Source organism: Terrapene carolina, unplaced genomic scaffold (genome assembly GCF_002925995.2).
Source record: "Terrapene carolina triunguis isolate 2854851 unplaced genomic scaffold, T_m_triunguis-2.0 Scaffold89, whole genome shotgun sequence".
NCBI lineage: Eukaryota > Metazoa > Chordata > Testudines > Emydidae > Terrapene > Terrapene triunguis.
This window is the reverse complement of record NW_020664440.1, coordinates 31851385-31867851: the sequence shown is the minus strand read 5'-3', so window position 1 is coordinate 31867851 and position 16467 is coordinate 31851385. Positions and strand designations below refer to the sequence as shown.

Genomic DNA, 16467 nt, shown 5'->3' with positions numbered 1-16467 from the left:
CCCCCCCCCCCCCCCCCCGCACTCCAGGGAAGAGCTGAGAAAGAAAACAAAGGACAAAGGAAATTAGCTGTTGCTACCAGCTAATCAAACAACATGCACAAACCTCTTAGGACACCAAAAATCCAATTCTATTCTTAAAAAAGGTAAATTGTATTAAAAACAAAAAGGAAGAAAATACATCTGGAACTTAGGCTTTTGCTAGATTTTAAAAGAGCAATTCCAAAAATTAAGCACCCAAAATAGCTTTCTTGGGGGTTAGCTTAAAGGTTACAAGCAAACCAAAGCATCTGGGGCTAGCATGAATTTTTATACCTGGTTCAAGCCTTACACAGCATTCATGCTTATAGCATTGCTGCTCCATGTCTCCTTCTCCAGAGAACAACAGACAAAGGGAAAGTTTTATTCCCGATTTTAAAAAGTTTTACCCAGGGCCATCCCTAGCTATTCTGGGGCCCTACGCCCCTTGACCCTTGAGGTGCATTATCAGGGATCTGATTGACTTGAAACATCCCTCTAGAAGGTAAGCTCTGGCCTGAGTAGAGTTGAACAGCACCCCAATGAACTCTATCCTCTGTGCCAGAGTGAGGGTAGTTTTCTCGATATTTCTCAGAAGGCCTAGGGCCTTGAAGTCAACTGGACAAGTCAAATGTTGGACACTACCTGAGCCCTTGACTGACCCTGGACCAACTCTCGACCAGCCATTCATCTAGATAAGGGTAGACCTGCACCCCTAACTTCATCAGGAAGGTTGCTACTACTGCCAGACATTTTGTGAACACCTGCAGAGCTGCAAACAGGCTGAATGGGATGACCGTGAATAGATAGTGCGAGTGTTTCACTACGCATTTGAGGAACCTTTTGTGTCCTTGGAATATTGAATTATGAAAATATAGCAGAACCTCAGAGTTACAAACACCAAAGTTATGAACTGACCAGTCAACCACACACCTCATTTGGAACCAGAAGTACGCAATCAGGGAGCAGCAGAGACAAAAAAAGTAAATACAGCATGGTACTGTGTTAAATGTAAACTACTAAAAAAAAAAGGGAAAGCAGCATTTTTCTTCTGCATAGTAAAGTTTCAAAGCTGTATTAAGTCAATGTTCAGTTGTAAACTTTTGAAAGAACCATAACATTTTGTACACAGTTACAAATATTTCAGACTTATGAACAACCTCCATTCCCAGGGTGTTAGTAACTCTGAGGTTCTACTGTAAGCATCTCTTAAATCAAGGGCAGCGTACCAATCCCCAGGATCCAGGGAAGGGATAATGGATGCCAGAGTGACCATGTGGAACTTTATTCTCTTGAGATAGTTGTTGAGCTGTTGTTGATGCAGGTCTAAAATTTGTCTGAGACCTCCCTTGGCTTTTAGGATTAGGAAATAATGGGAGTAGAACCCCTTTCCTCTTAAATTCTGTGGAACCTTTTCCACAACTTCTACCTGAAGGAGAGATTGAACCTCCTGGGCCAGAAGTTCTTCCTGAGAGGGGTCCCTGAAGAGGGACGGGGAGGGAGGGTGGGAAGGAAGAGTAGAAATAAACTGGAGGGTTTATCCCACAGTCACTGTGCTCAACACCCAAAGGTCTGTGGTGATACAGGACCATGCGCTGAAGAAGTGGGAAAGACAGTTTGTAAACAAAGGAGAAACAGGGTCTGGCATCACGGGAACTGGTATGGTGTCCTCGAGCATCCTGCCAAAACACCTGCTTAGAACCCCTGGATGTCTGGGAGAGGCAGGCATTGACATCAAGGTAGAAGGGGGTAGTGGCTATATCTAACCCCTGCTTCTTTTCCTCTGAAGATCCTGACGGGCAGCCAGGGCAGAGTACTGGATAGCTGTTGGGGCCTGTAGTGCTTCCTTGAAGGCACTGGTGTGTACAATCCAAGCAACTTAAGGGATACCCTGGAGTCTTTTAACACATGAAACTTCGCATCAGTCTGTTCTGAAAAGAGCAAAGCTCCTTTAAAAGGTAGGTTCTGAAGGGTTTGCTGGACCTCCTGCAGGAGTCCTGAGGACTGCAGCCACGAACTTCTGCACATGGCCACTGCCAAAGTCATGAACCTGGCTGCTGAGTCAGCCACATCCAAAGCAGCTTGCAACAAGATCCTTGCCACTGATTTTCCTTCATCCACCAGCGAAGAGAACTCTTACCTAGCCTCTTGAGGGAGCAAGTCTTTGAACTTCTGCATGGAATCCCACATGTTAAAATCAAACCTGCCCAGCAGCACCTCCTGGTTTGCAATTTTGTGTTGTAACCCCGCAGCAGAATAAATTTTCCTACCAAATCCATTGATTTTGGGGTTGTACCCTGATGACTCTGTCTTTCTCTCTCATTGGCAGCAGATACCATGGGGATTCGGGGGTGGGGGGCAATGGGCATACAGGAACTTATAACCCTGGGCAGGAACAGGGTTCGGCCCTTTTAGATGTGGAGGGAAGGGATGTGAGGGGCTGCCATAAGGTCTTCACAGGGTCCATAATGGCCTCATTGAGAGGCAAGGCTACTTTTGAACAGGGCCAGCTCCAGGCACCAGCCTGGCAAGCAGGTGCTTGGGGCAGCCACTCCGGAGAGGGGCGGCATGTCCAGCTATTCGGTGGCAATTCGGCGGATGGTCCCTTTTTTTTTTTTTTTTTGGCTGCTTGGGGCGGCCAAAACCCTGGAGCCGGCCCTGCTTTTGAAGGGTCCACAGCAGCTAAAATATCAAGTAGGCTATGTGAGGACACTTTCACTACCTCCACATGTATGCCCAGATTTAAGGCCACCCTCTTTAGCAACTTTTGATGAGCTTTATAGTCATCAGGGGGAGGGGGAGGTGACGCCCCCTCCTGAGACTGCCTCGTCAGGGGAGGAGGTGGAGGCCAGCACTGGCTGTGGAAGCTCTTCCTCCCTTTCTGCCTTTGTAGAATCCTGCTGTGCCAGGTCTTGTAGTACAAGACTGGGCTCAGTTCCAGAGTCCAGGCTGGGTGCTGGCTGATGGGATGATGCCACCCCCCTTTCCAAGGCCACTGAATAGGAGCCCTGGAAACTGGGGGAAACCCCCACATGTTCCAAAAGGGCCACAGGACTGGTGTAGGTCCCCAGTGACCTCCTGGTTATGCACTAGATGTTACTCCTCTGCTCATGTCCATGGAAGGGTAGAAATGCCTGGGGGAGTAGCGGAACGACTCCTCGGACAGGAGGAGTGAGACTCCACCTCTGACTCAAATGACGATGAATCTTTGTCCAGTGACCATGGTGGTGCAGTTCCCACCAGTGGCAGAGACTGCTGTTGAGGTGGAGATGTCCACACCGAAGCAAGCATAGCCAGCTTCCCTTTTGATGGCACCCAAAGGCATGGACCCAAACAATCACCAGAACCAATGGCTTCCTTTCTGACTGCTGGCACTGATAACACCAACTCTTGTACTGCTGGTGATACTGGTACTGACAGCTAGAGAAGGTCTCTGGCAGCGGCCAATACCTCCAGCGTGGTTGGTACCGAGATAGCGTTGGTACCGCGCTGTGCTGCAGATGTAGATGGCTCATCTGGTACCAGACTCAATGGTGCCTGCGTAGTGCTGGAATTAACGGTGCCGACTTCTGCGGTACCAAGACAGAAGAGTGCCCTGGTTAGGTTGCACTCTACTCTGATCCCCATGTCTGGCCATCTTTGGCGACGGGGATTGTTCCCTCTCGGCTGACTGTTTCTTGTGCCTTTTCCTAGGCACTGGGGATGGTGATCGGAGCTCGGACTCTAGTACGGTAGGAGGAGCACTCCTTACCTACACCGAGGCACTCAGTGCTGAGTCTGACTAGTCTGGCTCAGATGGAGGTCTCAGCACTGCCTCCATGAACAAAAACTTCAGTTTGGCCTCCTGGTCCTTCTTTGTGCAAGGCTTAAAGTCTCTGCAGATCTGGCAACAGTCCCCAAAGTGAGCTTCTCCCAGGCACTTCAGGCAGCTTGAGTGCATGTCACTAAGGGGCATAGCCTTTTTACAGGAGACGCAGGGCTTAAAGCCTGGTGGCGGAGGCATGCCACGACACCGGGGAACAGACAAAAACTCTGCTAAGACACAAAGTTACAGAACTTCACTAAAACTGACTACAACTATGTACAGATACAAGAAAAGAAGACCACTGAGAGAGCTTGCCAAAGCAAGGATAACAGTTCCAGCAACTGTCACGGGCAGTAAGAAGGAACTGAGGGGGCACGGGGTCAGCTGGGTGCTTTATACCAGTGCTATAAGTATGTGGCTGCAGAGGGTGCTAACGGGTACCACTGAGGGAAAAAATTTCCAGCCACTTTGCTCGGGACGCACGTGTACCTTGAGCATAATGCACATGAGCAATCACTCAAAAAATGACTAACATTCCTCTGTTCCTAGTGCTTTCGAACCCAGTACTTTTCCAGTGAGGTAACCTGGGCGTCTATGAGGTTTTGTGCTTAGGGGATTAAAGCACCCAGCTCTCTAACTTCCAGCCAGGGCTCAGGCTCATACCCTGTGGTGTTGCTGGTTTACTTGCTAATTTAACCCTCTCTTTGCCTAATTCTGCCCATGGTGGAAACTCATTGATTTTAAAGGGAATAGGGGGCCCATTCAACAAGGCTGATCCCCTGCATCCCATGGGCCATCGCTTGCAGCAGAGCTACAGAATATCATATACAGAGATGCCCACTATGGATTTAAAGACTCCAAGCGATGGAGAATTCACCACACAGCAAGGCCATCTGTATGGTAACAGCAGCTCCCCTCCACTGTGCACCCAGACAGAGGCCAGTGGAAAAGAGCACAGCTTTGTTCCCTTTCTGGAGGCTTTGCTTCTTTCTAAGGTATAATTTATTATTATTATTTATTATTAATTTGTATTACTATAGCACCTAGGAGCCCCCATCATGGACCAGGACAGCGTTGTGTTAGGTGCTGTATAAACACACAAGAGAGATGGTCCATGCCCCAAAGAGTTCACAGTCTAAATACAGACGGAATAATACTTCTTGTGTGTCTGTATCTTCACATTAGAAATTCAGGTCTCATCTGAGGCAGTGTGGTCTAGTGGTGAGGGCACTGAACTGAGACTCAGGACACCAGGGGTCTATTTCTAGCTCAGGCACTGCCTGCTGTATGACCATGGGCAAGTCCCTTCCCATCTCTGCCCTCTGCTTCTTCTCACATGTGCCTTTCTCACAAAGCTCTATGTGCATGTGCAGTGCCAGGCATGACAGGGGCCCCAATCTCAGTAAGGATCTGTGCAGCACCCAGCATGATGGGGGTCCCCCACTCAACTGGGACCTCTAAGTGCTACTGTAATAATAACTGTCTAACCTGTTTTTCCAGGAAGACTCTCTGGACAAAGGTAGAACTAGTAGGATGACGACACTAGAGATATTATCATTTACCCATTATTGATATTATGGCAGTACTGAGAGCCCCGAATCAAGATCGAGGCAGAGTCCAGTCAATAACTAGTATGTCAATCGACGTAACACAGCACTTGCACAATTTGAAAGACTCAGAGGTTTGAAGGCCAGAAGGGACTGTTCTGATAGTGCTTCCTGCATGTCCTGGGTAACAGAAACCCACCCAGTGATTTATGCATCCAGCCCAGGTCTGGTGGCTGAGCTACAGCAGAGCTTTTAGAAAGATGTCCAGTCTTGATGAAGAATCCACTCTGTCCCTAGGTCAGTCCCAATGGTTAATTCCCCTCCCTGTTAAAAATGTGCATTCATTTCTAATCTGAATTTATCCAGCTTCAGCTTCCAGCCATAGGAACTTGTTCTGCCTTTGTCTGTGAGGTCTGCTATCAGAAATCAACTCCCCAGAGTGGTACTTATGGCTGTGACCAAGTCATCTCTTAGGGTATGTCTACACTACAGGATTAATCCGAATTTAGATAATTCGAATTTGGGAAACAGGTTGTATAAATTCGATTGTGCGCGGCCACACTAAGCACCTTAATTCGGTTTTAAACCACATTAATTCGGTGGTGTGCGGCCACACTACCCCATTAACTTAAATACAGTAATTCGGTGGTGTGCGTCCACACTAACCCTAATTCGAATTAACAAAATCGATTTAGGCTCTACTCCGTTCGTCGAGGTGGAGTACAGAAATCGATTTAAAGGGCCCTTTAATTCGAATTAACTGGCTCTGTAGTGTGGACGGGTGAAGGGTTAATTCGGATTAAGGCAGCTAAATCCGAATTAAAGTCCTAGTGTAGACCAGGCCTTACCTTATATAGTGTCTCTGGTCAGTAAGGAGCTTTATTCCATTCAGTACACATGTACTCTCTCTCTTCTCTCCACTAGAGAGCAGAAATTAACAAGACAGGATTTCAACCCAGTAAGCATCACTTTAAGTATCACCAAACCATTTTAAAATAAGGCAACTCATTCAGCTCCTCCGATCCTTATCTTTGAAAGGTGACAAAGATGAGACAATTCTATTATAATGGCAGGTCTAGAAAAGGGAGAATAGGAGCTTCTGTTCTCTCTGTCTCCTGATGCAGGGACAAGGGGACATTTGGTGAGAGTGAAAGGTGGGAGATTCAAAACCAATAAAAGGAAATCCTTTTTCACACAACGTGTGATCAGCCTATGGGATTTACTGCCACGGGGTGGTGTTGCGGCTAAGAACTGAGCACAAATCAAACAGGGATTAGATGCTTATAATGATATCAAGAATATACCAAATACGCATTGTAAGTGAGAAAGAATGCCTGCTTGCATTACAAAACTGTCGTTTTCCCAGATCCTTAGTCCATGTGAACCCCACTCATGGTGCATTCATGCAGGTGAGACACATATGCACCATGAGCGGGATACACATGGACAAAGACTTGAAGAAGGACAATCATTCTGGCAGGGATACTTAAACCTCCTTGCTCAGGGCTTAAGCCAATCTCTAACTATTAGAGATCAGGGTGAGACTAGGCCTAGCTTATACTTAAAATTTAGGTCAACATAGCTACATCACCTAGCTACCATTGCTCTGGGAGGTGATGTTCCTATAGCAATGGAAAAACCCCTTCCATGGGTGTAGGCTTTGTCTACACTACGGGGCTATGCCAGCATAGCTACAGTGATGTAGTTATACCATTATAGTCCCTGTAGTGTAGACATGGCACAGCTGTTTGGGGGCAGATTGTCCCACATGTGCTTACTGTGGTGTTCTTGCATCTTCCTCCAAACTTTGCCTTGCTTGTCCTGCCCACACTCAGTCGCTATAGATATATTTTCCTCAGAAGCATTGGGTGTTGGGCACTGTTAGAGCTAGGATAGTAGGCTAGATGGACCTAAGGTCTGATCCAGTCTGGCAACGCCGATGTTCCTACGAGTGCTGGCCTGTGTGAAGTGCCCAGGTAGCCCCATCTCGTAGATACGCGACCACCTGTCACACGGGCATTCCAATCACTCGCTTACTCACCAGTACGTCTCCGCAGACACAGCGCCATTCACATTCACACAGTAATGGAATCTGATCTGCAAATCAACAAGGTATCAGGAGAGTCAGGACCTCATGCTGGGCACTGCACAGATCCCAGCTGAGACTGGGACCCCCTCCGGGCTGGCCTCTGCACAGACTGCAACTGAGATCAGGGCCACCATCATGCTGGGCACCACACAGACCCTGACTGAGATTAGGACCCCTGTTGTGCTGCCCACTGCTCTGCCCACTCACCTGACTGACATGCTAAGCACAGACAAGGTTGGGTGCTCCCTAGCTGTGTGGGCTTCAGCAATATGAGTTGCCTACACAGGGGAGCAAAAGCATTCCTTAAGCACACTTGCTGCCCTGTGTGGGCATGTGGAACCCAGCATGTCTTAGACCAGCTCCAAGCAGGGCCAGGCAGCCTATCGCGTATCCCCCACTTCCCGTTGCCTTCTCGCAGCCAGGCCTCGTGGAGAGGTTTATGAGTCTGCTACAGCCTTTTGGCACTAGGAACTGGATCCTTCAGCTCAAGAAGCAGTGGTTCAGTTCCTGCTTGCAAATCACAAAGCACAGGATTCAATTCCTGCTGCTGCCAGCCCATCTAGGGAAGGGCAAGAGATCTGTGTTTGAGGGAAGGAGAACCCAGGTCAGGGCGGTGCCAGTCACAAAAACTGGCGTAGAAACCTGTGCAAAAGGGAGGAGTCTAGCGCAGAGACCCAGTGGATAAGCTGGGGTACTGTTGTCTGGGAAAAGGTAACACCATGGAAGGGGATAATGATGGGCTATAATACAAGAGCTTGTAGGAGGATTCATCCCGACAGAGTAATGAACAACAATTAAACCAGCTGAAATGACAAAGCCAAAGGGGTGTTGCCCAATAGATAGGCACTGGGGCAAGTTCTGTGGGAGTAATTGTGTGGGAGCTGATGGAGCTGTGCCAGGGAATGTAGATTGGCCCAGGGATTACATGTATGCTGCAAGAAGTAATTAAAACAGGCCCTGATTGTTGGGTGGGGAAAAGGGAGCTTTAAATCCCAGCTGTGCTACCTGTACTCTGGGGCTGTGCAACCCGGCCCCCGGAAGTTAAGAGTAACCCCAGGGCTGCTCTGCTTCCTGGAATACCCATTGTACAATGTGGTCCAGCCACATCCCCACTACTCCGGGAGGTTGGGCTGAAGGTGAGCCCTCATGCCAGTCAGGGGAGCCCTTTGCTCAGAGGAGACTTTCAGGGGAATATTTCCCCCCAGGGCAGCGCAAAGGGGCCTTAGTGTCATTGCAAACCAGGTGGCGTTACCTTTGGGTGCACCATGCTGATCTTGTGTATGAACTGTTTTACTGCCAGACAGTCCATCATCAGAACCCCAGGCCTTTCGTGGAGCTGAGAATAAAATAAAGAAGCTGCTTTTCCATGCCCTAAAATACAGCCATGGCTTTGACTGCTGCTTGCAAGGTCGCTGCAAAACCACTAGGGACAGAAACGGGATCACCTCATGGAAGAACCGAAATAAGAGGGACGTCATCATTGGCGGGCAAAATAAACTTCCTAACTAATAATAGGGCTCAATTCTCCCTGTGTCTGAACTCTGTGGAACCAGGCCGGCACTGAGTCAGGGAACCATAATCAGCTCCTTGATCCAGAGCCAGCCCAGCCCCAGCATCAGTTAGAGCCACCAAGAGACAGATAGATCTAACATATGCCAGTGGCGTGTCAGCATACTGCCAATCAGATCCATGGTGTCTCTAGCCTGCCCCCGATGCCAGGGTTGGCTGGCATGGTGATGGTTTGGTTTATGCTGACAGAGTTATGGCCAGAATCCGTCCACCTAAATGACATAAAGAGGCTGGATCAGGAACTAGAATCTGGCCCTTAGTCTTGAATTCGGTGTCTTCAAGAGCAGCCGAGGCTGTGCTAGAAAGTCACATACATATGGGTCAGTGCTCTCAGATGGGTGCCTGAAGTCGGGTACTCATGGCCTGATTTGTGTGCACCCACAACTCCCACCAATGACAGCAGGGGCTGCAAGCGCCAAATGCCACAAGAAATCAGTCCGCTCTATTTATATTTAGGGACCTAAATAAATGGCCTAGATTCCAGAACAGCTGCGCTCCGGCGCCTTGCGACTTTGGAGAGGTTGGTTATGGGGTGTATTGTGGGGGTCCCAGTCCCCATCCTAGCTCCATTGTCACACACAGTCATCAGCCTGAGATTACCTCTGCTAGAAAGCGATTATTTGCTTCAGGAAAGATGTTATTTGTACTATGGTAACACTTTGAGGGCCCAACTGAGATCGGCGGCCCATTACTCCGGGCCCTGAAGATAATCTCAACTGAGATTGTTGGGGTCTGTGTGGTGCCCAGCCTGATGGGGACCTCGATCTTGGTTGGGGTCTGTAGGTGTTATCTTAATACAAATACTTGGCTCGTCTTTAATCTCTGGGGGTCCAATCCTGCAGGGTGTGGCATGCTATCAACTTCCACTAGAGTCAAGCCAAGAATATTCGGCATCTCCCAGGAGGCGCTCAGCACCTGGCAAGGTCAGGCCTCAAGTTGGGTGCCACGCGATGTTTGGAAGTGACTTTGAGAAGTATGACCAAGTGAGCAGGAAAGTCAAACCTCGAAGGCCAGCTGGAGTGCGGTAGAATCCATGGGTTCGTGGCTACATCCACCTGCCGTCCAAGGCCTGGTCCAGGGCACAGAGAACTCAGCCAGCATCCCGTCCATTTCTGCACAAGGGAGAGATTCTGGGTCACACGTGCCAGAACGAACTAGTTCAATCTGAAGCTTCATGCTACTGAAACCAATTAAAAGCACTGGCTCCCATAGAGGCAGAGTGGTGCTTTAGTGAGCAGGGCACGAGCCAAGACGCCTGGGTTCTATTCCCAGCTGTCACTGTCTTCCTGTGTAACCTTGGGCAAGTCCTTGCCCCCTCAGTGCTTCTGTTTCCCCTCACACCCTGTGTCTGTTCAGCCTATGAGCTCTTTGGGACAGGGCCTGTCTCTCACTAGGTGTCTGTGCAGCACCCAGCTCAATGGAGCCCCATTGTACTGGGAGTGCCACAGACACACAGGGACAGATAGTTCTTGCCTGGAAAAGCTTGCAAGCTAACTTGACACATGGTGGGTGGGGACACAGAGAGGGAACAGACTTGCCCAGGGTCACACCGCAGGTTGGTAACAGAACCCAGGTGTCCTGATGCCCAATCTTGTGCCCTATGAACATCAAGATCTCACTGCAAATAAATTGGGAATAGAGACGCTTTAGCTTCCAGGCACAAGCCAACCTCTAAAGCAGGGTTTCTCAACCCATGGGTCACAACACAAAATTGGGTCACCAGAATGCATCAAAGAGTTGCGGGGCTAGCTGGGCTCAGCTCCTCAAGCTGGGCATTGCGACCTGATGCACAGAATCATCACGCCGCTCAGGTTGGCCCAGCCACTCCTCCATCATGATGATGGGGGGGCCAACTGGCCAGGCCAAATTTAAGTGAGTTGAGCTGCGATCCCAGGTGCCAGATTGCAATGTCATTCACACAAATTTGGGCCAGCCAGATGTGGGGGGCAGGCCAAACCTGAGCAGCGCTGTGACCCTGGAGGTTACAAAGCCCAGAGGAGGAAGCCAAGTCCAGCCAGCCCTGTGCGTCAGAAGCTGGGAGGGAGTGGCTGATGTCCTGTTCTCTGGTAAGCACCAGCCCCACTATGAACTCCCACCCTGCATTCGGGCTACACCCCATCTTTCTTACTCCCTGTTCTGCCCCTCAACTCAGAGCCTCTGATGTACCTCTCTCGCACAGCAGGGCAAATCCTCATCTGTCATATCACTCATTCTGGACCCCAGCCCCCAGATCTTCCCCCAATGCACCCCCAGCCCCTTCTGTCACCAAATTCCCTATCCCTTTACCCTTGCATTCTATGCCCAGGCTCCCCAAAAACCCCAACTTCTTCCTCACTACACCCTTAGGCTTCCCCATTTCACCTCCAGGCCCCCAAATACCCCATACCCTCTTTCCCTCATGGGCTGTGGCGAGGCAGTATTTGTTTTTTTTGGGGGAGTGTCTCAGCTCACTGCCCCTCCTGCCCAGTTGCCAGTGAGGGCATCTTGGGGGGTGTGGGGGGGAGTCATGACAGGCCACAAAGTTTTACAAATGGGTCCTGAGCAGTTGAGAACCAGTGTTCTAGGTCAGTGGTCTCCAAACTTTTTTGATTGCGCACCCCTATCAATAAAAAAATTTTGAGCACGCAACCCCTGCCACGCCGCAGGGTTGGCTCTACCATTTTTGCTGCCCCAAGCAAAAAAAAGGAAAAAGAAAAAAGCCACTTAGACTCCCGCCTGAACTGCAGAAGCAAAAAAAAAAAAAAAAAAGCCGCCCGAACTGCCGAAGCGGCGCTGCTCCGGCGACACTCCTCCTGCCGCGCACCCCGAAGGATCCTCTTGCGCACCTCACTTTGGAGACCACTGTTCTAGGTGATTAAACTTTCCCCTATGGACAGGTGACTCCAGAACAGCCCATTTTGTGGTTCCCCACCATACCCTGAAGCATGTGGTAGGGGGCCACAGAGACATAAAACCAAAAGAACCTTGGTCTGATCCAGTCTGGCAGTCCCATTGTCCCTTCTGTAATGCTCCCATTGAGTGTGGAAAGCCATGATTTCACCAGCAAGGAAGGGGTTAATTCCCACTGAGGGCTCTTGATTTAGCCAAACAAGATCCAATGGCTGGGAGTTGCAGTCAGCAGAACTCAGAGTACAAAGAAGGAACATATTTTAACAGGGAGGAGGATCAGCCACTAGAACAGCTTCCCCAGGATTCGCCAAGGGTCTATGGAAACAGATTTGAGGGTTTTGTTGTTTTTACCTTTCCAGATCTGCTCATTGAGGATTTTAGAGCAAAAATTCCCTGCTGCAGCAACTGTAGGACGAAAATACAAGGCAGGTGTTAAACCCAAAGGCACAACACAGACAGCAGAATCCTCATTATGTTTCACTCTACTCACTAGTGGTTGTGCACCGGAGCTGGCTTGCGTCATGCGTAGAATCACTGAGATCAAAGGAAACCAGCACTATCCCTTCCAGGGCTAATCCTTTCAGCTGCCTTTCTTCCTCACTCTCAAGACAAATTATGAGATATTCTAAAATCTGAAATGGTAGGAACCGTGAGAAAGTGATTGCCCCCTCTGGGAAAGCACAAGAGCAGGAACCGACCCCGGAGAAGTGCAGCTCATCTCTGAAAAGTGGCAAAGCCAAAACGCCCAAAGAGATGCCAGAGTCAGAGCTGCTGAACATAGGGACATAGGGCTAGCAGATGTGATGTATTGAAAACCGTGTTAAAATTGTGATCTATCACTTTAAACTTTTAGGGGGGCCCCTGGTCTTGCTTCCAGACAAGGGACTCTGGAGGAAAGCATATGATCTGGGCCTAGTGCAGACTGAGTCAGTTCTGATACAAGCAAGACTGCAGCAAGATGGGGTGAGTTGTGCCTCTCTGTATTAGGCTGCAGCCTGCTTTTTCTGTCCCTGCATTTGGGATCATGTCTGTTATCATTATGAACTCAAAAAAATAGCATAGTGTGATGCAATGTTCCAGCAACAGTATTTATGGTTGTGACTAACTTCCCTGTGTGTATGCCAGAAACATAACAGTAGGGAGCTCCTGGGTTACTGAGGCCAGTCCCCTGCTATTGCAGGCAACTCCGTCCCAGAATCCATGTTAAAACTGAGTGATTGGCCCAATCCTCCTGTTAGAAAGCTGTTCCAGACCCAGGGCCGGCTCTGGCTTTTTTGCTGCCCCCTCCCTCCCCCCAAAAAAATCGGGGCGGCCAGAAAGGCAAAGCAAAAAAAACCTGCGGTGCGGCCAGAGTGGCAAAGCAGGGGAAAAAAAAAAAAAAACCTGCGGGGCAGCAGGAGCCAGGGTGCAGGGGGACTCCCTGCGCTGCAGACGTGCCCCGGCTAGCGGGGGGGAGGGGGAGGAAGTGGGGGGAGAGAGAGAAGGGGGGCGGCCAGGGCTTCAGCGGGGCGCTCGCCACATGGCCCCGACCGCAGCACCGCCTGCCGGGAGGGCTCCGCACCGCTCCAGTCGGTGGGGAGGGAACGACGCGGGCTGCCCTGCCGGGCTTGCTACAGACCTAGCACCGGCTGGGGCAGACGGAGTGCGCAGCCCGCTCCCAGCAGGGCGCTCCCCTCCTCCGCGCCACCGCCCCCTATAGGGTGGCCGGATCAGCGAACAAAACAAAAACAAAACAAAAACCCCACAAAAAACAACAACAACAACAAAAAGCGGCCATGCCGCCCTAGGATTGGGCAGAATAAAATGCTGCCCCGTTGAATCTGCCGCCCCAAGCACGAGCTTGCTCAGCTGGTGCCTGGAGCCGGCCCTGTCCAGACCCTCAATCCTCTGCCGGTTAGAAACCTTCTTGATTCCTGGCCAGTTTATCTCCATTTGTTCTTGTGCTAATGCTGTCCTTGAGCTTCAGCAGCTCTTCTCCCTCCTTGGGCCCCTCCCCCCAATGTATTCAGAGAGAGCGAGCAATCAGATCCCCTCTCAGCCTTTGTTTTGCCAGGCTAGACAAGACCAACTCTTAAGTTTCCGCTTGTAAGACAGGCTCTTCGTTCCTCTGATCCATGCGGAGTTGAGTGACCATTGCTATTTGTCTCACTAGCATCTCCAGGCCCCAGTGGAGAGCAGAGCCCAGTTGTGCTAGGCACTGTACAAACACACACTAAGGTCCTGCATCCACACAAAAGTTGCCCTGCTTTAACTCTCTTGGTCTGGGTAAAGCATTACAACCTGCCTAGTTTGGATGCAGGCAGCCAGGGTAAATGTGTTTATACCAAGATAGCTCACAAGGGGAATAAGCTATAACGAGATAAAGCACCTTTATCCCAATATAACTGCATTGCAGTAGGGGCTGTCCTAGTATAACTATACTAGTAAAAAAGCCCATCCCTGACCAAAATAATTATACTGATACAATAAACGTATGTGTGGAGCAGTCTACAGCCAAGCCTCCAAGAGCTCAATCTAAATAGACACAGGGTGAGAGGGGAAATAGTGACACCAAGAGGGGAATGAACTTGCCCAAGGTCAGTGACAGAGCTGGGAATAGAACCAAGGAGCCCTGACTCCCAGCCTTCCCCTATGACCACTAGATCCTACTCCCTTCCCAGAACTGGGATAGAACCCAGGAGTCCGACTCCCAGCTTCCCCTGCTCTAGCCCACTAGATCCCACTCCCCACCCAGAGCCTGGCCTAGAAGCCAGGAGTCCTGGTTGCCAGTTTCTCTGTGTCCTAGCCAGAGGGCCATGCTGCCTCCTGCTATTGACTTTCAACACCTTATTCCTTCACAAACATCTCCTGTTCCCCTTTGATGCTAGCGCCACATGTAGGGTTGTAAACCCCTTGGGGCAGGGACTGAGCCATGCACTGCCTGTGGCGTTACAGACCAATGCTGCATGCCCATAATCCTGTAGATGGACTGGAAAATCCACACCAATCCACACAGGGCTGGGAAAGGGGGAAAGTCCTTATTAACAAACAAAAGTTCTCTGTCACACAATAGGCAGCTGGGGAGGAAAATACAGGCCAAGCTTATTGGGTAGAAGTCTCCTCTCTTCCCCTACCCCAGACTCTGCTGCTGCATAATCCCCTGCAGCAGGATGGAAAGTGGATTAAGATCTCTCATGGCAGGTCCCTCTCTGCCAGTGTCACAAACAATCTCCCTCTTCGGGAAGATGCCACAGCCAGCAGGAGGTTGCAAAACACCCACCTTGATTCGAGTAGATCTGCCGTATTAACCCCTTGGCAACTGGCTCAGCCTGGAAGGGCCAGTTCTTGAGCCTTTAAACATGGAAGGATGTAGGGTTTGAGTTGTGGGGGGCCATGCAGGGTTTCAGAGCTGAAGGCCTGGAGTTTGGGGAGCTGTGGTGCGAGGAAGGAGTCCATCTCAGCTGGGGTAACACTATGGCAGAGTGAATGTGATCTCAGTAACTATAATAACCTTTCTCTGACCCACCTCATCAGGAAGAGCCGGCGCTGCCTATCCTTGGTTCAAGCTCTGCTGGTTACCTCTTTGAGGCCACAGTTTCATAACCTCCTCTACTCCCACTGGGCCTCTCTTTCCCCTCCAACAACCTCTTAGATTTCCAATCCCGGGACAACATTCCTACTGAGGTCAATGGACCCAGAGAAAGGAATGTGGACAGGTGTGAATCCTTGCAGAGAGGTGGGGAAGCAGCTTTACAACCACTGACCTGTTGACATCTTGTAGGCCTTACTTAGGGAGAAGGGCTGGGAACTCAGAAAGGGATCTCCCCCTGCTCAGTAAGGAGGAAGACACACAGCAGCTGTTTCCTTGGCTCTCATTAGAGACCTCAGGATGGGCATGTAATAAACTGTGGCCACGTGCATATAGACACCACAGTGATCAGACCCAGATGCTCAGTCACAAAAGCAGAGGCTCCCTGGAACTAGCTCAGCCGACTCTGAGCAGTTGCGCAGTTGCTGCTTGAGGCATGAGCGCACACACACGCTGAGCCAGTGCAACGTACATGTATCCCCAGGCTGATGGCACACAGATCTGTAGACCCTAGGAGAGAGAACACAGCACTAGCAGCCTATTGCTACAGCCCTCCTCATTATAGTATCTCAACCATTAATGGAATTGATCTTCCACCACCCTTGGGAGGCAGGAAGATATCCTCTCCATTTTACAGAGGAGGAAGCAAGACACAAAGGTCGCATATGGCATCCACAGCTAAGCCAGGAATTGAATCCAGACCTAAGCCAGCGTGCTATTTACTGAACACTTTTCCTAGCTGCAGAGGCACCCCCTCTGCTATATGCATCCAACTCCGTATGACACTGCTAGCCTGCACAGCAGTACCTCATAGGTTGCAGATACTTGTTAAAGCCCTGGATAGTCCATGAAAGAGCATCATTCCTACCTCTCCACCTGCAAAGGTCCATGCAGCATGAACACACACGCACATGTGCACACACAGCTATTAATGCAGGAAACTTACACCTCACTTTCATGATTCTGCATTTCTGAGGCTCATAAC

General features: G+C 50.0%; 1 protein-coding gene across 1 annotated transcript in view; it reads right to left on the bottom strand.

The window, feature by feature from the left end:
- CUNH11orf80 (chromosome unknown C11orf80 homolog) overlaps positions 1-16467 on the bottom strand; it is a 69331-nt gene that overhangs the window by 49514 nt on the left and 3350 nt on the right. Inside the window, 6 exon segments of the mRNA XM_029911198.1 lie at positions 6216-6287; positions 7409-7464; positions 8709-8792; positions 10028-10137; positions 12266-12319; positions 12405-12546. Of these exon segments, the coding sequence (XP_029767058.1) occupies positions 6216-6287; positions 7409-7464; positions 8709-8792; positions 10028-10137; positions 12266-12319; positions 12405-12546 (518 nt within the window).